At 42.4% G+C, this 27179-nt stretch overlaps 1 protein-coding gene across 1 annotated transcript in view; it reads right to left on the bottom strand.

Moving 5' to 3' along the window:
• The window catches only part of LOC147701487 (testicular acid phosphatase homolog), a 196600-nt gene that overhangs the window by 149418 nt on the left and 20003 nt on the right, over positions 1-27179 (bottom strand). Inside the window, exon 2 of the mRNA XM_086928661.1 lies at positions 14801-14896. Within this exon, the coding sequence (XP_086784787.1) occupies positions 14801-14896 (96 nt within the window). The remainder of the gene's footprint in view (positions 1-14800; positions 14897-27179) is intronic.

Below are 27179 nucleotides of genomic sequence, written 5' to 3'. Positions count from 1 at the left end.
AAGGTCACAAGGATGACAGCGAATCGGAACTGTGCATAAATACACCGGACACACACCTCAAGCTCCAGGGTTTGCAGCCTTGATGGGCTAAGCATCTATCTTTCATGTATGCTGCATGCAAAAGAAACTATAGTATATATACAGACTACTGACAAATACACACAGATATCAGATACAGCAGGGGTCTGAGGTAGATGTTGAACAAGAGACGGGGAATAACGGGACCCTGAAAGACGTGTGCGGATGAGGTGAAGAAGAGAAGGATGAAATGGGTTGGAAGTCCAGGCCTTGCTTCGAGCTCTGATTTCACATAGGCATAGGAGGATGGTAGGAGGACAAACCGTATCAAAGGGTCCTGCAGCAATATTAAAAGCTTGATCTTGACTACCACTATATCAGCAAGGTAGGTATGTATAGGTAAATATAGATTTACTATTCTTCACGGCACATGTACATACCGGGAAGAAAAAAAATATATATATATATGTTACTCATGGAGACTACCTAACATCTTGCACTTGATACTGTTGTAGGGCAATATTTTATCACTCAGTATTGTGACATACATCAAAATTTGATGAGAGCCCCTCACAGGTATACAGAGTCCTTGTGCTAAGACAGTATCGTAGTTACAGGGATGTTAGTACCAATGCAGAGGACCACACAGTGTTAAGGTTTCAGGATGCATGCAAATAAAAATGTGCATCCCTTACAGTTCAGGAAAAGACTACAGGTACAAGGCTCTCTAATCAATTAAATTTCATGAGGAAGCTCTTTTACTACTACTTCTACTTTCATAATTGTCGACCCTAAAACCAAAGTGTCAACTATCCTTAACCGAGTGTCACCTACACTTAAACCATAGCGCTGTCTACCCATAAACCACAGAGACATCTACCTTAAACCCAGATTCATCTACCCTTAAACGCTAGTGTCGTCTACCCTTAAACCCTGGTGTCATCTACCCTTAAACCCCACTGTCATCTACCCTTAAAGTAGTGTCGGTACTCCCAAACCGCACAGTACTCAACGCCTAAACATCAGTGTCTTCTACCCTTAATCACCAGTACCAGCTACCCTTAAACCCCAGGATAGTCTACTGTGTTATTGACCCTTAAACCCTTAATCCTTAGTGTCTTCTACCTTTATACCAGAGTCTTCTACCTTTCAATCAATCAATCAGGGATTTGTGAAGCTCATTACTCAGCCGTGAGGGCCTCAAGGTGCTGTGGGGTGGGGGGGACGTGCAGCTCCGATCCAGGTCTTGAAGTTCTTCCTGAAAGTATGCAGCGTGGGGAAATGTCTACGTTAACCCCCAGATTCGTCTGCCCGTAAACATTAGTGGCATCTACTGTTAAATTCCAGTGTCCTCTACTCTTAAACCCCAGAGTAGTCGACCCTTAATCCTTAGTGTCTTATACCTTTATACCTGAGTCTTCTACCTTTGAACGCCAGATCCGTCTGCCCTTCAACACTAATGTCTTCTACCTTTAAACCTATGAGTAGCCCCCCCCATAAGTGAATGTTACCTACTGGGTTGTCTACCTTTAATATTTAATGTCTTCTAACCTTAAACCTCTGTCTCCTACCCTTAAACTCCAGAGTCGTCTACCCTTAAACCCCAGAGACATCTACCCTTAAACCCCAGAGTTATCTACTTTTAAGCGAGTGTTGTCAACCATGTTGTCTACCGTTTACTTTTAGAGTCTTTTCCCCTTTAAATCTAGTGCTGTCTACTATTAAGTGAGTGTTGTCTACTGAATTGTCTAACCTTAAACCCCAGTGTCGTCTACCATTAAGCGACTGTTGTCTACTGTGTTGTCTAACCTTAAACTGCAGTGATTTTTATCATTAAACCCTAGTGTTTTCTACTCTTCAACCCCAGTGTTATCTACACAACACAGAGTTTTGTCTACTGGGTTCTCTACCATTAAATCCCAGTATTGTCTACCCTTAAACCAATGTCTTCTACCCTTAAACCCTGGTGTCTTCTGCCCTTAAACCGGACCCCAGTGTCATCTACCCTTCACAAAGTGTTGTCTACCGTATTCTTTACCATTAAACCCCAGTGTTGTCTACCCTTAAACCCAAGTGTCTTCTGCCCTTAAACCTCAGTGTCATCTACCCATCACAGAGTGTTGTCTACCATGTTCTAAGCATCGGTGTCATCTACCCTTAAACCCTAGTGTCTTCTGTCCTTAAACCACAATTTCATCTACTTTTAGCCAAATGGCATCCACCTATAAACCCCAATGTCATCTACTGTGTTGTCCACCTTTAAACCCCAGTGTTGTCACTCTCTACTGGCATTCCTCCTTGAATCAGGCCGTTTTGACATCTACTAACACTATTTTGCGAGTCAGTAACTTATTACCAACTTGCAAAATAGGGTTTGCGAGTCGGTGTTAGGAAGAGACATCGCAAGTCGCAGGGGGGTGTATGAATGTTTTACGACCGGAATGCGGTCGCAAAACATTCACAGTTTCCCACCTTCAAGTGGGTGGTAAACCAGTGGTAAATGGGGGAACCCCTTCCCTTGCAAAAAAATATTTTAAGAGTAGGCAGTAGTACCACGGACCGCTGCCTACTCTTGAAAAATTAAACTGAAACCTTTAATTTTTCTTTTTTAAATGTATCCCATTTTCCTTTAAAGAAAACGGGCTTGATTAAAAAATAAAAAATAAACAGCTTTATTTAAAAGCAAACACAGACTACCATCCCTGTGTTCTTAGCGATTCCCAAAGGGACGCTAATTGTGACCTACCTCATGAATTGTAATGAGGTACAGCGATTCACATTGGGAATCACTAAATGTGTTTGAGACATTAGTACATCCCATTTTGCGACTTCCTAATTGAGAGTTGCAAAAAGTCGCAAATAGGAACTCGCAAAATGAAGCAGTCGCACAAGAGGCCCTTAGATCCTACCTTTCTAAAACAATATGAACTCTCGCTCAAGCGTGCTCGTGGCCACATGCACGTCATACCTAATTACACAGCAATACTTCTACCTGTCCTCAAATCTCTGAAACGCTTACTAACGCGCTTCATAATTACAATATTTGCTAATTATCAGTTGCCTACAGCATCTTTCTAGGCTCCTAGCCTGCTTTGTGGTGTTGGCATTCCTTATGTTTTGGTGTATGTTTGTTGCGGTCTTACCTGTGCAGTGCAGAGGCACCCAGCATTCTTGCTTCACTTACATGGAAAGTATGACAAGCCTTTCACCTCCAAAGTGTTCTGTGGCTAGAGCTAAATCAGTACCCTGCCTAGAATCAAAGTATATGGGGGAAACTATTTACTAAATATCCTCTATTTCATGCTTGGGAGTCACTTTCAAGCCATTCTGTCTATTTCAGAAGGGATAAACACACAGATGATGATGAAAAGTATTGTGGTGCAGCGCAGATTTCAGTAGCCAACACCGTCCCTCATTGGGTTTAGTTTAGTTTAGGGGATTTGTAGCGCGCACAGCTACTCAATAGAGTGTCCTGGCACAAGCCCAAATGTCAGAGGGAACCAAAAGAGAATACATTAGAAAACAGGCTAATTGAACAAAAAAGTTTTGAGCTTTTTCCTAAACTGAGAAAGATTCTTAAAGTCACGTAGAACCAGAGGGAGGGAATTCCAGTTAGTTGCTGCAAAGTAGGACAGAGAGCTGCCACCCTTTTTTTTCAAACGAAACCTGGGAACAGATGCTAGAAGCATATTTGAGGAACGAAGACACCGGTCAGGGGAATAGAACTGAAAACTTTTCCTGAGATAGTGCAGCATGAGCAATGGTCACAGCCTTGAACATTATCCTAGCTTTAACTGGCAGCCAGTGTAAGTTACTCAAGTGATGTCTAACACTGGAGCACTTAGGAAGATCCAGTAAAAGACGAGCAGCAGCATTCTGAGCAACCTGTAATTTGTCAAAAAGATAACAAGGCAGACCGACACAAAGTGCATTCGCATAATCTATGCGAGAGGTAACCAAAGCACGGAAAACCGTTTCTTTAGCAGAGAGAGGCAATAATGGCAAAAATCTGCGGAGAAGTTTTAAAGTACCAAAGCAAGTGCCGGTGAGTTTGTCAATCAGGTTACCAAAACTGAGTTTCTCATCAAACCAGATGCCAAGATTTTTCACACGATGGCCAGAAGGAGAAGGACAGGGGGAATCAGTCAGCCAGAAATGATGCCAGAACAATGGGGAATCTTTCCAAATAAGAGAATCTCAGTTTTGTCTGCATTACATTTTAGCTGAGCCGACACAAACCAGCTAAATACCGCAGACAGGTAGGCCTTGACATGAGATGTGTTGGCCTCGTGTTTCTTCCAGGTAAACAAAAGTTGCGTATCATCTGCTTAGGCAACCACTTTGGCAGCCAGGTCCTCAGCCAGCTGAATAGGAGGGGTCCTATAGAGATTGAATAGCAAAGGACTAAGAATAGACCCCTGAGGAACCCCTGTCAGCAGAGCAGAGCTTGAGATGTTGACACAAAAGGGGGAATCCAAACTTATTGAGTTCTATTTTCCAAGAAGGATTTTAACCACTCCCAAGCAGTACCGATGATGCCCAATGTTTGTAGACGGGCAAGGAGAAGGGAATGGGGGACAGTATCAAAAGCGGCTGAGAGGTCCAGCAGGACCAAGACGAACCTGCCCCCAGCATCCAAAGTCTCACGGATAGCCTCCGCTACTTTCACAAGGGCACTTTTGAACACTGCATCCTTCTTTGTCCCATGCAATGTCCAGTTATTCTTCCACATCCCATGTGTCTCTTGGGCACAATTGGGGAACATAAGATCTTGTTATCCTCTACAACTCTTTTACAAATAATTATTCTATATTGCAGATGAGGGAGTATCAGCAACAGATGATGCCCCCATGAGGAGATTGACACCCTCCCTGCTCCTCCTCTTACCTACTACCACAGGCTTCACTGCCCCAGAGCAGAAACCTCCACTGTCCCTCTTTGGGGATGGCTGCCTATGGGGTGGTGAGCAGAGACTTAACAGACAGGGACATAAACAGTGCCACAACAGATCAGAATGCTTCCAAAGATCTCAATGCTCTCACAGTGGAATTTACCTCTTCGGGAAAGCTTGCATAGAGAATGAGGCAATGATATTATTTACTGGCGCTGACTGAATGGTACCACAGGCAGGACAATCCTTTGATAGAAACTCAATCTCAAAGATTCTACAGATTAAGTTATTTTTTTTGTAAGCAAATTTTATTGTCATTTCGCTTGACAAGTCCATACAATTAAAGGGACAGCAGTAACTCCACAAACAGCAGAATAAAACCATAACAGGCATACAAGGTGCCTCCAACTCCTCCCCACTTAGGATAGACTAACAAAGCAGCTGAGCTGCTATTCAATGGAAAGTGAAGACTAAAAGTAGACTTTGCCTAGCAGTTGTTGTTTTAGGAAGGTAAATTCAGTGCTTTAAATGGGCACGTACTGAGTACCAGAACTTTTTAATTTTGAGACGGAGAGTACATGGACTTCTCAAGAGTGACTTAATACGTTTATTTGGAGAGTACCAGCACTTCTCAGAAACACGCAGGTAGTCTGGTAAAGAGTACCTGCTCTTCAATTTTTCCATTTCAAGCTCTGGAAGGCATAGGTAGGTAACATGCCTCAAGCTACTGTAAATTGTTGAAGGACGAGCACAGCAAGTGATTCGCTTTTGCTTGCTTCGTCCTTAGCAAGTTCTTTCACACCCAATTCAGGAGCTCAGCTTAGCAGCGAGCTGCCTGTGGAGGAGAAGTTGTGAGCTTCACCTGAATGCTGTTTGCAAACCCATGAAACACGACCACAAGATCACCTCCCTCAGGAGTTCACTTAAACATTGAACAGAGTGACCGAATGACTTGACCACCATGATTCTCCGGGCGACATCACAATCCCAGCCCTTCTAAGGATGCAACCCTTGGGTTTGGCTATCTAGGATGCAAACCATTGCTCAGTTGGTTTGGGTACCAGGCACACAGCGTTTTCACTTGTAACATGAAGCCTGAAGAGAGCATGAAAAGCCGTTCACAGGCCCAACAGGTCCAACAGAGCGGCATCACTTTGACAGATGGTCTCCAACAGACCGCTCAACACAAACCGATCAGTGTTCCTGCTGCACTCAGGATAGGGGGGTTCTCAGTTCGTCCCACAACCTCCAGCGCCTGGTCTTTAGTGGGTGAGAAGTAGGAAAAAAAGGCATCATATGAAAGCGTCTGATCAGTAAATTAGTGGACTGCAGTTCAGACCATGGTCAGAATCAAAAGATTGTAAAAAATATGACATTATGTAAAAAAAGATTGCACCAAAAAGACAGAACTGAGATAAGACCTCATTTAGAAACATTGGAAATAGATAAAAACCATTTGTAGTAAATGTATTTTAAAATGAAAAAGGACAATGCAGCTGAAACTTAGTAACAATTCAAATTAATCTTCTGCTGCAAATCAATGTCACTGTGGCAGGGAGGGAATGCGGAAGGTGTGGGGGGGCTGGGGTGTTTGGGGGGCATCTCCCCCCACAATGGGTGAATGGGCCACTATATTACACAAACCTGCGCACTATGGGCCCGCAGATTAGACAAACTTATTTAATGTTTTTACCTCACAACATTTTTAACTACCACTTAATATTTTCTATTCATGGGGATGTAATTTATTCATATATATATATATATATGTATATATATATATATATATATATGTATATATATATATATATATATATATGTATATATATATATATATATATATATATATATATATATATATATATATATATATATATATATATATATATATATATATATCCTCTTACTTCGCTCGATACCGCTCACACAGCATCAACAGTCAAATCCAGACCGTTAGGAAAAAACGAATAAGGCAGACCCAGAATGAATTCCAGTGCAGTGATTTAATTCATTTTAAAAAATAGTAACCCAGCAAGCCCGCATGACGCGTTTCGCCTCCAGCCGGAGGCTTGATCACATGATACATTGCTTGAAATGAACAAGGGTACTTAAGGAGTGGAGAATACAAGGTGGGCGTTACTAAATGTATTAACACCGCCCTTTCCATTAACCCCATGTTAAACAACAAATATTTATATGTATTTCACCATACGGATCCAGTTTGGAAACCATAGTTATTAACAGGACAAAATTGAGGGCCAGTGCCCAACTTTTGTATATATATATAGAGAGAGAGAGAGAGAGAGGGAGTGATTTATATAAATATATATTTTCTAAAAAAATAAATTCCGCGAAAAAGCTAAGTTTAATGTGGCGTTATAGTTAGATATGGTAATAATATCTACTTTACATTAAAAGGAACCTTAGACCTTCACTGGAAAAAAACAAAGGCTAAAGTGACCTTATAGTTAGGTGATAACTTCAGTTTAAATGTAAGATTTTAAACAAAAAAAACATTCAATCCACCAGTTATAGTTAATTGATATGGATATGGGGTTCAGAGAGCATGCTGGGGTTCAGAGAGCATGCACAGGCATACAGGATTTTGAAAACCAGCACCCTGGGTCATATTGTGTTCGCTGTTTCAAAATTTCTCATGGCCATATGGTTGATCAGAAAGAAAAGATCCACTGAAGCCCCCTGAACTCTTTTTATGTAATTTTAAATTACTCCTCGCTGGGAGAGCAGACCTTATTTAAATGTATTTTAAAATAATGTATTTTAATGTCTGTAATGTTTGCATTGCATCTTTTATGGTCTATATGGCCGAAATAAAGAATTTTTGGAATTGGATATGGCTATAACTTGCACCCTCACTCAATCCCCATGAACAGACAACCACATGCTGCACGTAGCCAATGGCCTGCATCCAGATTCTGCATCCAACCACCCCGCTGCCCCAAATGACACTCCCCCATGTATTTATTTTTTAATTTGGCACCCCAGGTACTCTCTGGGACATGCCCACAAGCTCTAGGGGGTCTATTTTTTCTATTTTCAGGACGCAAGGATTGAGTCTCAATGTTCCGTAATGGTGGCTGTAACATTTATTTTCATGCTGCAGCCAGGCAATCAGAGATTGAGCTCCCGTGGGACTGGTGGGAGCCTTTCGTTCCTATGGGAGTCGCCAGGTAAAAATCCCCCTTAGCCAATCAAATTGCTCTATTATTTGAGTTGCGTGCCCGCATGACTCCTGCATGCCCAATCATCCAGATATCTATACATTTAAAACCTTAACGTCTCAAAAACTGTTGAACAAATTCACACCAAATAACAAAAAAAGTACACTTTCTGGGTAAAGATCTAGCTGTCTGTAAATTGGGTTTAACTTTGTTTAGCCGTTTTGATTGTGGTGCTGTTCAAAAATACCTATAGCAATAGTATTGGGGAAATTGCGTTTTGGGACCCACTTTTTACCTGCCTCCAGCTTGACAGATCACCCCCGAAAGTTTCCAAGAAAGAGCATGGATGAACTTTTTTGGGAAAGTTTTGTGAAGTTTCATCGAAAAGTGGGGTTATTAGCAAACCCCTAAATAGTTCTATGGTAATTAGGTCCTAACTATAACTACTTTTGAAGAATACAAAAACATGATGAATAGAATGCCTGAATTAATCTTAAAACAAAACAGGTGATGGACAGAATGTGGATCAATGTCACACATTCACCCCAGTCCAAGGATCTGGGCCTATATCCATCGTTTTTTTTGCACTCCACACCACCCTGGGTTAGACAATGGCGATATGCAAATCAGCTCTGACCCTATGCCCCATGGGAACAGTCCAGTCCGAACTACAAAAGCCATGATCCACATTCGGTCCATCACCTGTTGTGTTTGAATTAATCTTAGTCACTGGTAAATACCTGGGCTGTATTCCAGCCCATCGTTATTTGCACACTATGACACCTTAGTTTGGACCCACCAATATGCAAATCATTCTTAACCCTGCTCCAATGAGAAAAGTCCTATCCGAACTGCCAGACCTGGTCCTTACAAAACCGGAACACAAGCAACCCAGGACCAGTGTGTTGCCAAAAATTTGCACCTCTGCCATGACAGTTGTTGTCCGTAATGATGTCATGCAGTAATGTTATCAATGGTGTCATGAAACATATCATGAGTGATGTAAGACATGAGGTCATAAGCAGTGCTTGGTGAGGGCGTGAATTATAGTTACTTTAAGGCACAAAGTATAGTTTCTTGAGATAAATATAACTTGTGAGTTTCAGTGGTTTTGTCTTTTTAAAGCGTTATGTTTTAACTGACATTTTTACCTATCTATAACGTTCCTTTAAACCTTTATTTTTTTCAGTAAATTTAAAGGTTTTCTTCTAACGGAAAGTAAGATATTATTACCATGTCCAATTATAATGCCACTTCAACCTTTGTTTTTTCAGTGAATTTCTAGATTTTTTTTATGTAAAGTAATATGTTATTACCATATGTAATGCCAACCCCTCGCCATGCACAGCCTATGGGCAGGTCCTTCTTCCTACTCCTCACGGACAGCCAACCCCGCACCACACATGGTCTTTGGCCATGCTCAGCATGGGGTTGGCCACAGGGCCTGGATGGCATTGCTCCCACCACAGGAACAGTTTACATTTACTCTCTCTGGGTGGGAGCAGTTCTGTGTTTTCCTGCCTATAAGAGTGCGAGCAAGGAAACGTATGCGTTCCCACCCATTGAGAGCAGCTTTCTGGCAGGGAAACCATGGCGTCACAAGGGTTAGGGTCCCTGGGACACATTACAAGAGTTTGCCACAGGAATGGGGCCTTCAGGGCCACAATGAGGCTCAGGGGAGGGGGGCCACACACCCCCTTACCCTATGAAACAGTTTGCACCATCACCCCAGGAGGTTCGTTTTTTTAAAGTTACATTTTACCACAGATTTGCAGATCCACCACAAATGTACAGTAACATTTTTTAAGAAATAATTTCTTGGCACTGGGGGATTCCCTTTGGACCCGCTAAAGGCCTAGGGCACCGGGGTATGTCTACCCTATCCCTGTATCTTTTTTTAAACTTATTTTCAGACCTGGGACTCAGTCCCCAAGTTCTAAAATGGCTGTTGCCACATCTTTGTAGATGTGGCGACACCCATTAAGATCTTGTCTTAATATCGGTTAGCTCCGCAGATCAGTGGGGTAAAATATCCAGTTTTTAAGCCTTAATTTCTCAGAATCTACTGCATGGATATAGACCAAATCATAAAAAGCTAATTTTTTGGACTAAGATCTAGCTTTCTTCCAAATCTGGGCCAATTTGTTTAGCGGTTTTTGCAGTATTGTTGTTCAATTCTCTCAAAATTAATTAGGAAAACACGTTTTGGGACACTTTTTCTCTGCCCTTGCTTGACAGACGACCCCGAAGCTTTCCGGGCCGGAGCTGAGGTGGATGAGACTTTTTTTCAAAAGTGTCATGAAGATTCATAATATGCCGTCAAGGTTATATGCAAACCAAAAAAGACTTTTCCTATGGAAATACAGACCTAACTATAACACTATCCAGTGGAGACCGCGACTGGGTAGTACATATGTGTGTGTGTATATATATATATATCTATCTATATATATATATATATATATATATATATATATATATATATATATAGATAGATATATATATATATATATTGGCAAAACGCAGAAACCCCCAAAGCTCCCGGGTTTCAAGAAATGAGAGCACTCGAAGCAAATATGGCGTAGGTCAGCCAAATCTTTATTCATTAAACTCCCTCGATAGTCAGTTAGCAAACGCGTTTCGGCGTTTCCGCCTTCGTCAGTGTAACTGACATTATTTACAGATCGAATTTAAATCAAGAAACATCGTGATCGTCATTGGTCACGTGTCAATTCATGTGCATTGACATAAACGAAGGTACTCAAAACAATACATTCACTGCTTCCGCGGCGGCCATCTTTCAATATGTGATCCACTATATTACATATGTACACACAATGCGAGAGAATACTTCATTTGTCATATCCATTTGAATTTAGGAAAGAAAACATTAAATTAATTACAATACTCGATCTCGCTTACAACCCATAGATTTAGATGGTAAATGTGCCGCTGGTACCAACAGATGCGAGTTTCACTTAAATTTTATCGTGAAGGTCGCCTATGTTCACATGGTTTTACGTTACCATTGTTGCATCGCAGTTATCATATATATAATTTTAGCCCTGGATGGGCATAGACATTATTTACATTCAAGCCTTGAATAGGCCTTTCATCATTGACCGAATCTAATCAACTGATTAATGACTGCATTTGTATTCATCAAAACATCAAAGAATAATATGCAAAACATTGGTGGTAACATCACTCTACTCTGTTTAAAGGAAACTATATACAAATTTACATCACTGGTTCTTCAACAAAGAGGGAAGGAAATATGAGAGGGATGCTCAGATGTGAGTCCACATCTCTTCTTCATTATTCAAAAAAAAAAAAAAAAATATATATATATATATATATATATATACATACATATACATGGAAAGAGTAAAAAATAAATGCATCAGCTGTAGAAGGAATATTACTATATTATTATTCAGTTCAATAGTTTTTTAAAGAAAAGACTATTTAATAGGCAAAATCATTGTTGAGGCACCTACCAGATCAAAATAATTTTTATCTGAAAAAAATTCCATCTAAAATAATGGAGATCAATATAGTAGCATCAAACTTGTCTGGTCTTGAAGCTTTGGACTCTGTCACTATTACATTGCAAACTCACACGTGTTATTGTTTCCATGGATTCCAATTACAATCTTACTTTTTTTTTTGTCCTTGTAATTTTTGCGCCCTTTATTGTCTCTACGGTGGTTCTGTGCTTTGTTTCACAGGAGTTGCTAGTCACTGTTGTTTCAGTGCAATACACACGTGTGTCAAGAAGCCACTAGTTGTATGAGTGCTTTATAAAATGCATGGCACTACAATATTAATTTCTTTGGGGAGGAGTATGGATGCCAAAAGGAAAATGTATGCAGGATAAAGTCACAAGACTTTAAAAGTGCTATTATCTCCTTTCTACTGCACAAGGGAAGAGAGACAGTCCTAATGTGTGTGCACTTTGGGTGCTTTCCTGGTCCAGCAGAGCCAAGTGCCTGGAATGCCTGCAGGGGATATTAAGAGGTCAGGACCACTGGCTGAAGACACGGGATCAGTTGGTAAAGCGGTTGTGCAGAATGGCAGAGCTGACTGCACAGTGCAAGGACTCCATGACTAAAAACATCTCTTTGATGCTGCAGGAATAGCCTGTCATTTTAACAAAGAAAAACTACCCAACCCACCAGGATCCGCCCCTTGGTGACCCTTAAGGAAGCACATTGATGATATTTGTAGCACCTTGGTGTTAAGAGGAACATCCCATCAATGCTGCAGAAACAGCCCTTCATTACAGCATACTTCTATGAAAGACCCCAGTAGCTGCAGTGCAAAGTCCTGTGAAATTGTCTCTTTATTCTCCCTTTGCACCCATCAAGAACTGCCTCTAGATCCCGCCAAAGGCCACCCTACATGGACCTTAGGAATGAAATGAAATGAAAAGGAGTTTTATTAAGCGCGGCTGCTGCCCTGGGACGTCCAGGCGCTGAAGAACAGGGATGGTACCTCATGATACAGTCAGCTTAGAGAGTTAGTCTTGTTTATTAAAAAGAAAAGTTTTGAGCTGCTTACGAAAGGAGGGTAGGTTAGGATTAGATCTTAGGTGGAGAGGGAGTGAATTCCACAGCTTAGCTGCGTTATAGGAAAATGACCTGCCTCCTGCCCTAGATCTCCTGACGTGAAGGACTGTGGCCAAAAAGGCGTGAGTGGAGCGGAGCTGTTTATTAGGGAAGTAGGGGGAGAGCAAGGGGTAGTTGATCATAGGGCCGGATTTCCAAAAAGCTTGGTGGGAGATGCACACAGATTTGAATATGATTCTCTCCCTGACAGGGAGCCAGTGCAGAGCCCTCAGCCCAGGCTCCACCGAGATTCTGCGCGGGAGCTGGAGCAACGTGCGTGCAGCACACTTCTGGATTCGCGGAAGATTTTGCAAGACTAATTCAGGCGCCACTAAATACAAGGCATTGCTAAAGTCAAGGCGCGATTGAATTAGGCCTTGTATAATAATTTGCTTGGCTTCAAAAGGTAGGAGCGGAAGAATTTTCTTCAACAGCCTGATGAGTCCGAAGCAAGTTGCTGATACCTTGGTTCTTTGGGTATTAAGGGTCAGGGATTTGTCCAACCGTCATCAATGCTCCTGCCATCCTGACAATATCAAAGAGACCCCTTCTGGGATACTCCACTGGCTTAATTTCTAAAAGAATGAGTTCCAGTGCTGAAACCTCTGCTCAGAAACCTGTGGCCAGAGTCATTAAATGTCAGCCAGCTGAATGTTTACTCTTGACTACCTCATGCCTCTTTAGTCCACTACCTGACACTTACTGACCCTTTATCTCTCTCTTGCATGTTCCTGCTTTCTCCCTTTGTAACAGTATTTCCATCATTTTCCTTCTTTCCCATTTGTATTTTTTTCCTTCTCTTGATGTCGGTCCATGTCTGTTGAAGAAAAATAAGTGCCTTGAATGTAGTTTAGACCTGCACACCTAATGAATCCGTTTTTAACCTAAAAGTGGTATTTATAGATCAGGGTGAATTTAAGTCTGTTTTTGCGTGCCACTGCATTATTGGGTATAGCCCTAACCCCAGTGTGAGAGTTATCTATGTGAGTACCCAGAGAAATCCGAACCTACGCAGTGCACAGCTAATGTCCCTAAGGTTTCAAACGTTTTATCTTTTTTCTCTTTTTTTCATTCAATTCTTGTGGTTACAATAAAACATTTACACCAACTCGTTTTGCAATAAGGTTTTTCTTATTTCATCTTAACGTTGCAAATTTGTTGAAAACAAGAAGCATTGAAGATAACAAACAATAGGTACAAATTCTTCGTACTACATATTGCTAACAAAAAAACTAAAATGTGACCCAATGAATTTCGGGTTGTAAAACCCTTCTTCAGCGGTACATATAATGCGATAACAATGATATGAAGATTAGATGAGCAACTAATAGCTGCCTCTGTTCGGAACTACAAAAAAAAAATTAAGACCATTATCCATTCCATGTGTACATCCTAAGAGGGTACATTGTAAAACAAGGGTTTGCACACTCCATACTCAAACCAAATGAAAGATGTACGGATAATTAAAATAAGGAGGAGGGTGAAACCACAAATATGGCCAAAAGTGAAAGAAAAGAGGAGTCAAAGATGCAGAGAGTGACAAAACCCGCAACATGTCAGTGCCCCCGTTAGGCTATGAGTGAGTTGTATCGTGAAAAATGAAGAGCTACACCAGGGGGCTTATTATCAAGGAACGGTGTTAAAATTATCGCTGTTTTATCGGCAGGAAACTGCCGATAAAACGGCAATAATGGGCTTGATAATATGCCCTTGTTAATTCCCTTAGAAGCCAATATTCTGATGTTAACATGGGCTTCTATGGGAATTAACAAGGGCGTATTATCAAGCCCATTATCACCGTTTTATCGGCAGGAAACTGAAGATAAAACAGCGATAATTTTAACACCGGTCCTTGATAATATGCCCCCTCATGTGCCCGCCAGTTAAGAAAACAAAAAAGAATATTAACTAAACACTCTCATGCCTTTCTTACTGTGTATGTGAAGGAAAACACGCTTTCCACTCTGCTCGAGAAACCTTAGGGACATTAGCTGTGCACTCCGTAGGTTCGGATTTCTCCGGGTCCTCACATAGGAAAGAAAAATAAGTGCCAGGCCTCCATAATGAGTGTAGATGTGCAGAGGGGCTGAAGACTGTACCTGCGTGAGCTGCTGCAGACCCCCAGGCCAGGGCGCATCCTTGTGGGGGTCCTTGGGGTAGGTGTCTATTGGGGCTCGATCTCCGTGACGGTAAAGCTTTAAAGAAAAGAAAGAAGGATGAGTTATCAACTAATAAACTCCTGCATGAAAACATTCAGTTGTTCCCTCTTTTTCCTATTGATTGATTGACCAGCTCCTTACGTCTATCCTCTGCATCTCCCCGCTGTCTCAACACAGACCCCTCTAAGTCATAAGACTGTCCGCCTTATTCTCTTTTTCCACATTTCTGCAATCACCCTCACCTCATTTTATAGATCACAACCTCTCCTTCCATATCCCTTCAATCTAACAATACTTAGGACCTTATTCAGAGGCTGGCAGACGGGATACTCTGTCACATTTGTCCCATTCCCCATATTACTTGTGCATTATAGCCTACTGCACTTGTAATACATCTCTAATCTCTAATCTCCTCTAGTTTATCTATTCATCACACCAACCATTTGCATGCACTCACATAACCCCAATTAATGAGCACACCTAACTCGTTTAAATGTAACCTACCACAAAAAAACTGGATAAAATGCAGACGGCGATATCCTTGAAAGCGTACAACTAATCAAAATAACTAATAACCACTGGATTAACCACTAACCATGGGTTCCGGAGCAGAGTGCCCCTTGCCGTAAATTGCACCAATATCTTGTCAGAGGTAGTAGGCGTATTATAAATGTGATTACAATACAATGGTGATAAAACAATGGTCAGAGAGATTAAGTGTCACTGACTGGCTGGTAAACTTAGAGATTCGGACATTAAAGCAGCAGTATTAACTAAGATGAAAAAAGTATTCTTTAATCAAAGTGGATTCACTTGACACTTGAACTTCATTATTACAAGATTGATTATTTGTCCCATTTTAATGTGTTGCTTTATTTAAAAAGTCAAGATGTGTTGAAGTTATTAAGTCATTACACATGCATTTGCCATTTAAGTATAAATAAGTAAGTAATATGTTTATTCTACAGTTGATTAAAACCATTACAAAAATTGAACGTCGTGTATAAGCAATAAAACATCAGTTTAAAAGAGGCTGATAGCCACAGTTAAAAATGCACGTTGAGATTGCGGAGCAGATCCACTTCCTCGGCCTTGATGACCCATAGTCTTGTTTCTTCATTGATGTCAGTAGAGATTACAAGCAGTTCATGAGACAGAATTGCCCCCTTATCAGAGTCTTGGCTACAGAGTGAAGGCAGGCCCATAGGTGCAAATTTATAGTGCATAGTCCCGTCTCAACATTCATTTATTTGTGCAAAGATAATTAGCCTATTGATGCTTTCCTTGAGGCCTACATGAGCAAAAATGCTTAAATGTGTGTGCTAAAAAACACAATTACAATTGTGTGCGCAAAGGATTAAGAGGGGTATACACCTGTTACAACGCAACTTTTACAACTACCTACTGTTACAACGCAGAGGGCGTCACCATCTCTGTTCCAATACAGCTTCATCGATGATCCGGCGGTATCTATTTTAATCGAAGGTCCGCTGCAGTTAAAAATTTTACCAGGTAGCAGCTTAGTTGAGTATCTTCGCCAGAGAAGCTTGCAAGCACCGCTTGTCTGAACAACCGTATTTGGTTTTTGTTGAAAATAGGTCTAAGTAGTGACCGGCTTTCCTGCATCAGCTCCTAGCAAATGGTTATGGTATGGACTATGTCCTCCTCTCCTTCCCCGCAGAGGCGGCACATTGCTGGCTTAGGAGGGTGCAACCAAGGGGGCAGATGGTGTGCAGATGGTAATAAACCTAACCTGAATTTCAAAAACCTCTCTTTGGTAGTTTTGGAGAAATTAGAGAGTAGGTAAGCTTGAGGAGACGCTTTACTGTAAGATTGAATACTGAGCCAGCCATGTGAACGTTCTGTCAAGGCCGCTTTGTCTTGTATAATACACTCTTTTTTAACAATGTTATTTACAGGTTTTTTTTAAGCTTGCTGTGGTCCCCGACGTTGCCCAGAGTTGCCGAAACCCTAACTGGTCCAGTGCAGTGTCCAAAAAGTGTCTAGCTGGGCAGGTTTCTGTGGTTTCTACTTCTCTCCACAAGTAGAAGTTTAGCGTTTCTGGCTGCCCTTTTTTGATCTTGAACCAGGTTTTAACAAAAGCTCCTTTTCTGGCTAGCTCCTATCTTTGTATCCCGAATTCGAGCCTCATTTGCGCCGGAAATGTATATCCAGGTAGCCCATATATTATTCTCAGCGCTCTTGCGATGGTGCCATTCAATATTTTCGTATCCCTCCCTTTTTATGGCTTCGCTTCCATTAGTAATTGATGGAATAAGTTTGGCCTGTATCACCTTGGTCAGAGGGAAAAGCTTGGCCCAGCGGTTATGTTTTTCAGGTGTCTTAATGCACTCGCTGTTGTTAATCCCCTCTTTTTTATTACCTCACATTGTGTTTTGTAATTACCTTTGCTGTCAATCATGACCCCCAGATATTTATAGTTTTGTACGACTTCAAGCTTGACTTTTGCTAGGTACCAGTTGTACTTTATTTTTACTTTCTGGTGATTTACACACATGACTTTTGTTTTGTCCTGGTTAATGCTTAGTTTATTGATGTCTGAGTATTGAGATGTAGTGTTCAGCAGGCGTTGTAGTCCTATGGGTGTCCGACTGATGAGTACTAAGTCATCTGCATATAGGATGTTAGATAGCTGACAACCTCCTAGCTTCGTGGCATGTGCATTGCTTCCATTAAGTTGGACTGAAAGCTCGGCCATAAATAGATTAAAAAGTGTCGGGGCAAGTACACACTCTTGTTTTAATCCTGAGGTTGTGTTCATCTTTTTCGATAGATGGTCTCCTGCCCCCAACTTTACTTGTACCCAGGTGTTGCTATGCAGAAGGATTAGGTGTCTCAGGAGTAATGGTGGGATACCAAACATTTTTAGTTTTTGCCACAGAATATTTCTGTTTATATGATTGAATGCTGAACTATAATCAATGAAGCAGGTGTATAGAGGCTGTTTGATTCCAAGTGCAGCGTCTATCATTAGTGAGAGGGCGGAGATGTTAGTGGCAGTGCCCATTTCTCTACAAAAGCCAGTTTGATTATAGGGTATTGCTTTAGTTGCTATGGCCCATGTTGTTAATTCTTGAAGAAGTACCCCGGCATAATATTTGGCTTCATTGTCCAGAAGAGCTACCAGCCGATAGCTCTTTGGGGCGCTCCTGTTGCCTTTTTTATAAATGGGTGAGATTATTGAGCCCCTCCACGATGATGGTATTATTGATGTCTGTAGGATTTTATCAAAGATCGGTTTTAGAACTGTAGCCCAAAATTGAGGGTCTTGTTTGAATAGTATAGGCGGGATACTGTTTGGGCCAGGAGCTCCCTCACGTCTACCTTTCAAGATTCTTTTGTGAACTTGATTATTTGTGATTGTGAGGTTCTGACCTTCTTCTGAATTAAAGTTTCGCTGGAGCAGGTGGGTTTCCGTACTAGGCACGAGGTTATTTAAGCCGATTTGGGGAATCTGTTCTTTGTTAAAGTGAGGTTCGAGGTAACTTATCCATGCATCTTCTGTGACGTTGGAGCTGATGTACTGACCTTGCGTGTTAGTTAGGGCATTAATCTTTTTCCAAAATTGTGCGCTGTTGTTGTTTTTGATGTCGTAAAGGCGTGTAGCCCAGAGAGATTCCTTGGCTTCCTTTTCGTTTTGCCAAACACGTTTTTTGCGAGTAGCTTTTAACTGCCACAGTTCTTGCAATGCCGAGTGATCTTTCTTCATCCTCCGCAGTGTGAGGTTTATCCATGCTTTTAGCTGTTTTAATTTGACATTATTACGTAGGTTGGAGCCTGGCCGTAGGTTTTGATGGCACTTTATTCTCCTGTTTCGAGAGTGGCCCTTTATGTCTCCGTAGCTATTACGTAGGGCGTTTGTGAATGCCTCCCAGCCTCCAATTATGTCGGGGTTCGCTGCTTTCCCTTCATCCCAGAGTTGTTTTGCTAAAGAGAGGAGTCCCTCTGGATCGTTGGTTCTACATTTTACTCTTCTCTCATTGTTGGTATGTTATGAGCAGATTATGTTTGCTGGGAGCAATTTATATAGTGATTGGTCTTCTACTGTGATTTCCTGGGGTAAGTTGTAAGTAAAATCTACGCCCCCAATGCAATCGTATTTTTACTTTTGTGAACATAGGGTGAGAGTAGAATGTGTAGTCAATTGTGGACCTTGTTGCTGTGTTGTTAAATGTTGCTCTTTGTGGGCGATCTCCAGGAAATCTGCCGTTTAATGCATGTGAGCCCAGTTGCTCTAAGAACAACAACAGATTTTTAGAGGTTTTTGTGAGTCTTTCCTCTGTGTTGATGTCTTGGGGCATTTCCTCCTTCTCTGAGAGGATGTCAGTCCGTCAAAAATACTTTTATTTGATTTCGTTAAAAATCATAAAAGAGTGGAAAAAGCATATTAGTACAAAGATGTTAAAACATGTGGGTTAAAAAGGTACAAAAGATTAAAACATGATGCTGTCATGTACTGAATCATCATCAATAGATAGTACACTAATTATACATTCATAGTCAGTGCAATTTTGAGCAGTGCAAGGCGGTATTGTGAACAAGGAGACAGGAAATAATATCAGTGCAAAAGAAGGAAAAGGTCCAAGCAGCCTTGATGGAGCCGCTCTAGTTCATTCATGTTTGTTATCTAATTCTTTGGCTGCCATTTTCCAGAGAGTGATGGCTTTACAAGATAGTTCGATGGAGTGGCCTCCAAGGCATTGTGTGACTGAGGCTCTGCATGTCCGTAGCTGTTTTTTTCTCAACTGCCTGCAGAGGACCATTTTCCGAATTTCTAAAAGTGAGGGGCAGATGCATAGGAGATATAAAAGACTCTCTTCTCCTTGTCCGCACAGATAGCATTCTTTTGTTAGCCATACGTGATTCCATTTTGGGGTTAAATCCTTCGTGGGGAATGACCCCAGATGTAACATTGTCAGAAAATGCTTTTTGTGTTGTGAAAATTGTTCGAACAGATATGGTTGTGGTTTAAGCATCTGATAAGATCGAATCACTGCCCAAGCGTGATTTTTCTTTGAGAATGCAGTTTTATCCATTAACTGCGAGATTTGTTTGGTTGCACTGTTTACTGCATTTTTAAAGCCAGAATAAGAGGTGTTTGTATGCCATGCCTCTTCGAGGTGTAGGTCCTTAATTGATTCTTTTAGAACCGAGGCAATGGAATTATTTAGCCTCGCTTGCTTTTGGATTTCTTCCCAGCAGGAGTGGGCTAGTGTGTTATCTTCTGCTTGGAGTGGATGTCATCAGCTTGTTTCCTCAGCATGTTTAGATTGAAGTCCCCTGTAATTATTCAGTTATTTATTTTCTCTTCTGTTATAATTTTCACCAGCTCCTCCTTTAGTTGTTGACTCCTTTTGTTTTTATCACGTGGGTGCAGATAGAGGTTTACAAGTATTATATGTTCTTTACTTGTCTTCTAGACACAATACAAAAAATAGTGGAGGGTCAAGAGGTATGGAATTCACAAGAGACGACTATGTGATGGAAGTAGTGATACTAGTTCACTAGACCGGGTACATCATTCATAGTTATTGAAAAATACCCATCAGTAGCTCTTCCTGGGCGCCCTTTTCATCATGTGGGTTCCTTCTAACCATGAAGGATAGGAAAAGAGTTTAGTCATAAATGACAACATGGGAAACAGTGATGTTATATCTGGGTCGCAGGGGGCTACTGAAAAGCAGTGCGAGGAAAAGTGAAATAGTGCAAAGGTGCAAAGTAGTGATATTTAAAATTAGATGGCTCTGAGGAAAGTACTTATTTATTGGAGACCACAGAGTCTCTAAGACTTAAAAAGAGCGAAATTGGTAGTTTTAACTAATAGCTACCAACAGGTTGGTCGACATGTTTCAGCAGGAATTACGGATCACACTGGTATCCACTGCATTCTTCAGGACCTGTGTCGCTACTGCTAATATTGTGTAAAGAAAATATGAAAAAAGGAAAAGGTATCACCTGGGTATTAGTGAAGGATCATTCTCCCAGCTGTGAAGTCCGAAGGAGAACAAACATAGTCGAAAACAAGGGAAAAACATATAGTTAGTATATCTACGGTATCCAAAACAATTACATGGTATACCATATCTGAAAAGAGAATTTATAAAGCAATCCTCTTGGTAGTGTTTTAGTTACTACATATAACTACAATACCTACATATGATATGTAGTAGAACTCCCACTTACCATATTGTGCAGGAGAGTACTGCCTCACCTCACCTGGCAAACAGCTCAGGTAATTGAAGCACCGCTCTAGTGGAAAGAGAGAGACATACAAAGACACGTCAGCGAGCAGCTGACTTCACACTTAATCACAACTTGTACTGGTGGTAATAGTAGGTCAAAAAAGCCAAAAAGCCCAAGCTTGGGCTTTGGCCGCAGTTGAACAAATGGCAAGGAACAGACCCTTAATGGCCTGGAAAATTTGTTTAATGGCGATTAGGACAATGCAAAGAACAAGCATATCAGTTCCCAAAAAAATGATGAGGTAAGAGGTTCGCCTGCGCCTCATTTTATAATTTCTCATGCATATATCGCTGAGTCATTAAAGAACTGCCACTAGTAGACATCGTGACAGAATCCCTGCTTGTGAGGCTGTATTTTAATTTCAGCTTGAACACTCTAGCAATTGTATTAAAGCACTTTCCGTTATCTAGTCAAAGTGTAAGCACATAAATACATAAATGCTTTTCAAGCACTGCTCGCGTGTGGGTTTAGAACAGCAGCCCAACGCGAGAGAGCAAACAGATAAATAATGCCCAAAAACGATGTAAAGCTCTAGTGCGCTTTAAATCAGATGTCTATAGCCGCACTGTGGGTTTGGATTACACACAGGCAGCAGCGCTTTTCAAGCTCTGCTCGCGTGTGGGTTATGAACAGCAGCCTAACGCGAGAGAGCAACCAGATAAATAATGCCCATAAACGATGTAAAGCTCTAGTGCGCCTTAAGTCAGATGTCTAAAGCCGCGCTATGGGTTTGAATTACACAAAGGAAGCAGCGCTCAACTGATAATACAGAGCTCTGGTCCGCAGTGAGTTAATTAGCTCTTACCGCGCTGTGGACTTAAACTCTACAGGGGCAGCAGCGCTCAATGGATAGACAGCGCGCACACTGGTGGCGAGCGCGCACAAAGGCATCCTGCTAGCAAGGATTGCTGACAGACAGGCAAGCAGAGCGTGTCTCTCACCTGTCCGTCGGTACTTCCAGCGTCCCTCTGGCTGTAAGGGGAGGTAACGCGCGGAGTCAAACACTGTAGTTTTACTTCCTCAACTGGGCGTGTCAAGAGTCATCACATGACTACCAAGGATTCTGGGATATGTAGTCCGGTTGAGAGGATGGACGCTCTCAAGGAGATTAGAGGTTATGAAAGCTCACATCTTTATTAATTTCTTTATTGCTACTCAAACAACGGAAAACTAGACATGTATATATATGTTTAAAGCATGGGTATCAAATAGAAGGGTTTTATTGGAAGTCCTATTATTTGCCAAAGCTCAGGTAAAGCGCACTGGCAGATCTACATGTTATCATGGCTTCCAATATTACAGGTCTGTATTTATTAGAAATAAGCCAAGCCATACCGCACCAAATAGTGGAACGGTAAAAATAAAAATAAAAATAAAAATGACGGTCCACTGAAATATTTTAGGCAAGTGAGTACTTGTTGGTTAAGCCGAGGTGCTCCAATATCTGTTAGATATTAGTTAACGATGGCAACGGGGTATTTATGCTCGACATTGGCGTCGAAAACACATGAGGCTCCACCGTCAGAAAAAGTGGAAGATTAAAATGAATCCTAGGTTGGACCTCACAGTAAGGGGCGAGATCTGGAGAAAAGCAACCGTAGCCTGTTGACCGGTCAGAATCAGTGCCAAACCCCCTACAAGTGTTGAGATGACTAGAGAGCACACCAATGCGCTGGAGGAGTGCATCTCACAGGGACATCCACGGGATGTCATCATTCAACCCGTCCTTATCTGTGTTGAGAGTGTACACCCATTTTTGTTCTTTTTTGAACAGATACTTGCTGATGTCTGTCACATGGTTGGGTATCAGGGGCTGTTCTAGAATGGTCCATCGAAATTCATCAGGGCCATGTCCCACCTCCAAAAAGTGATTAATCATTTTGGTGGACTGTTTGCGACAGCGGATGGTACTCCTATGCTCGGAAATGCGCGTCTTGACCTGCCTGGTCGTCATACCCACGTATTTGTATTCGCAGGGGCAGACTATCAAATAAATGACATTGAGGCTGTTACAATTGGTGAAGCGCCTTTGTTCCCATAGACGCCCGCCTCCAATGTCAATAGTGGTAGATTTGGCAGTGTGGGGGCAAGCAGCGCAATTCCCACATGGATGGTGGCCTGTCACAGCTGGCATACCCCAAAGTGTGCCCACTGCCCTCGGAGTCGCTGCTTTTGGTCTAGTGTGGACAAGTTGGTCTTTAAGGTTCCTACCTCTTTTGAAGGCAAATAGAGGCGGGGGCAGATTATCATTACCCGTGTTCAAGATACCCCAATGTTTCCTAATGATCTTCTGGATCTGATTGGAACGGGTGCCAAACGTGTTGACACAGGTGATCCGAGATTCTTTGGCTTTTGGAAATGTGGGCTCCAAAAGGCTTTCACGGTTGTTATAGAACGCCCTCTTTTTTGACCGTCGTATTAGTTGTTTAGGGTACTTTTTCTCAAGTAGGTTGTTCTCTAGTATTTTGGCATGATGAAAGAAGCCCTCCTTGGTGGAGCAGTTCCTCTGAATTCTCAGGAATTGCCCATAGGGCAAATTGTCCCTTAGAGCTTTCGGATGGCAGCTTTCGTAGCTCAACAGGGAGTTCCTTGCCATTGGTTTCCGAAAGAGCTCAGATTGTAGACCAGTCGGAGTTACATTAATCTTGAGGTCTAAGAAGGCCAGATGTGTATTGCTGTGCTCAACAGTGAAACGGAGGAATGCATTCCTGCTATTCAACCAATTGTGGAAAGTAAGTAGCTCGTCCACAGTCCCTCGCCACACCACAAGGACGTCATCTATGTAACGTTTCCAAAGGCGGAGCGAGGCGAGAAAGGGGTTAGTATCGGTGAGGATGGTTTCTTCTTCAAACCGATGGACGTAAAGGTTTGCCAGGCTCGGGGCAAAAACGCTGCCCATGCTGGTCCCAGAGACCTGTAGGTACATGGAGTCCTCGAACTGGAAATAATTCTCCGTCATCGCAAGATTCGCCAAAGTCATAATAAAAGAGACCGGAGTGATGGAGTCTAGATCATGTGCTCTTAGTAGGGTCTCGATCACATCAAGAGTCTCTCTTTGTGGGATTGACGTATAGAGAGATTCTACGTCGAAGGATACCAGGAGATCTATGTTGGCATCAAACTCGACGTCAGGTAAAATCTTCAGACATTGAAAAATTTGCAACTGAAAAGATTTACCCATACACAAGTGACACTTTTGTCCCTCCAACCTATAACAACAAGGGTCATAAAGGAGGGTCAACGTATGGTACTTCCAGCTCTGGCGATGGGTCTAGCGATTCAGACTCATCTAGCCTAGGTAGTAATACCAATAACAAAGGCAGAGGGAGAGGCAACCGTAGGAACTGGAGAGGTCCTGGTCAGAATTATGTCCAACCTCAGTTTCCACCATGGTGGCAACCTAACCCATGGTCCCAGGGGGCCCCTTTCCCTCAACAGATGATGCCCTTCGGTCCTCATCAATTCTACCCTGACTTTAACTCCCCGGCTTTTTTAGGACAGGGCAGGGGGAGACAGAGGGGGCGGAGGAGAGGCCAACAGCAGAACCAAGTACAGTGGAACTTGGCGCCCCAGTCGATGGGCTTACGGAGTGGCAAACAGATACCTCAGGACCAAACAACAGCGTCAACATCAGGGACGACCTCGTGATTAACCTGAGTTCCAGAACACTCTCAGAGATGGAATTGAAAATGCTCAATAGAGGTTTGGGATTTGTGGCTACGAACATGGGTGACCCGTTCCAGACCAACATTGAGATGGGGAAATTTTTCAGGAAAATCCGCTTGCACTTCCTTTTTGCAAAAGAGAATGAAGGTGTTAGTGATCTTACACTGTGTGACCAGAATACTGGTCTGAAACGACCCTCTTCCTTTAATCCACCGACTACCGGATTGCCAGCGAAGGTCTTGGCCTTTGAGGAGGCGGTGGATAGCGATATCACGAATCTATTACAACAAACCAGCAAGCCATTCATCAATTTCCCTAAAAGGGAACGGCTAGCTTTGAAAAAACTAGCAGAGGACCCCTCGGTAGTGATCAAACCTGCCGACAAGGGCGGTGCCATAGTTGTCTTAGATACTACTACATACCGCGAAGAATGCATTCGGCAACTCAGTGATGTGAAGTCATACCGGAAACTCACTGAGGACCCTACAGAGAGACTATCATTGGCCATCAAACAACACGTTGAAGAGGCTCTATCTGAGGGATGGATAACATCTAAGGAGGCATTGTATTTACAATTGGCACACCCCATTGTCCCTTACTTCTACGTGCTTCCCAAAGTGCACAAACCACAGCGGCCACCCCCTGGACGCCCAATAATATCTGGCATTGGGTCTCTTCTCGAACCCCTCTCAACTTTTGTAGACCACTTTTTGAGACCTATGGTGCACAAGATGCCCACATATCTACAAGACACCAAGGATGTCCTGAAGATTTTACCTGACGTCGAGTTTGATGCCAACATAGATCTCCTGGTATCCTTCGACGTAGAATCTCTCTATACGTCAATCCCACAAAGAGAGACTCTTGATGTGATCGAGACCCTACTAAGAGCACATGATCTAGACTCCATCACTCCGGTCTCTTTTATTATGACTTTGGCGAATCTTGCGATGACGGAGAATTATTTCCAGTTCGAGGACTCCATGTACCTACAGGTCTCTGGGACCAGCATGGGCAGCGTTTTTGCCCCGAGCCTGGCAAACCTTTACGTCCATCGGTTTGAAGAAGAAACCATCCTCACCGATACTAACCCCTTTCTCGCCTCGCTCCGCCTTTGGAAACGTTACATAGATGACGTCCTTGTGGTGTGGCGAGGGACTGTGGACGAGCTACTTACTTTCCACAATTGGTTGAATAGCAGGAATGCATTCCTCCGTTTCACTGTTGAGCACAGCAATACACATCTGGCCTTCTTAGACCTCAAGATTAATGTAACTCCGACTGGTCTACAATCTGAGCTCTTTCGGAAACCAATGGCAAGGAACTCCCTGTTGAGCTACGAAAGCTGCCATCCGAAAGCTCTAAGGGACAATTTGCCCTATGGGCAATTCCTGAGAATTCAGAGGAACTGCTCCACCAAGGAGGGCTTCTTTCATCATGCCAAAATACTAGAGAACAACCTACTTGAGAAAAAGTACCCTAAACAACTAATACGACGGTCAAAAAAGAGGGCGTTCTATAACAACCGTGAAAGCCTTCTGGAGCCCACATTTCCAAAAGCCAAAGAATCTCGGATCACCTGTGTCAACACGTTAGGCACCCGTTCCAATCAGATCCAGAAGATCATTAGGAAACATTGGGGTATCTTGAACACGGGTAATGATAATCTGCCCCCGCCTCTATTTGCCTTCAAAAGAGGTAGGAACCTTAAAGACCAACTTGTCCACACTAGACCAAAAGCAGCGACTCCGAGGGCAGTGGGCACACTTTGGGGTATGCCAGCTGTGACAGGCCACCATCCATGTGGGAATTGCGCCGCTTGCCCCCAGACTGCCAAATCTACCACTATTGACATTGGAGGCGGGCGTCTATGGGAACAAAGGCGCTTCACCAATTGTAACAGCCTCAATGTCATTTATTTGATAGTCTGCCCCTGCGAATACAAATACGTGGGTATGACGACCAGGCAGGTCAAGACGCGCATTTCCGAGCATAGGAGTACCATCCGCTGTCGCAAACAGTCCACCAAAATGATTAATCACTTTTTGGAGGTGGGACATGGCCCTGATGAATTTCGATGGACCATTCTAGAACAGCCCCTGATACCCAACCATGTGACAGACATCAGCAAGTATCTGTTCAAAAAAGAACAAAAATGGGTGTACACTCTCAACACAGATAAGGACGGGTTGAATGATGACATCCCGTGGATGTCCCTGTGAGATGCACTCCTCCAGCGCATTGGTGTGCTCTCTAGTCATCTCAACACTTGTAGGGGGTTTGGCACTGATTCTGACCGGTCAACAGGCTACGGTTGCTTTTCTCCAGATCTCGCACCTTACTGTGAGGTCCAACCTAGGATTCATTTTAATCTTCCACTTTTTCTGAC

Source organism: Lissotriton vulgaris, chromosome 7 (assembly GCF_964263255.1).
Source record: "Lissotriton vulgaris chromosome 7, aLisVul1.2, whole genome shotgun sequence".
NCBI classification, from domain to species: Eukaryota; Metazoa; Chordata; class Amphibia; order Caudata; family Salamandridae; genus Lissotriton; species Lissotriton vulgaris.
Note: the sequence above shows the minus strand (reverse complement) of the source record. Positions and strands in the feature narration are given on the sequence as shown.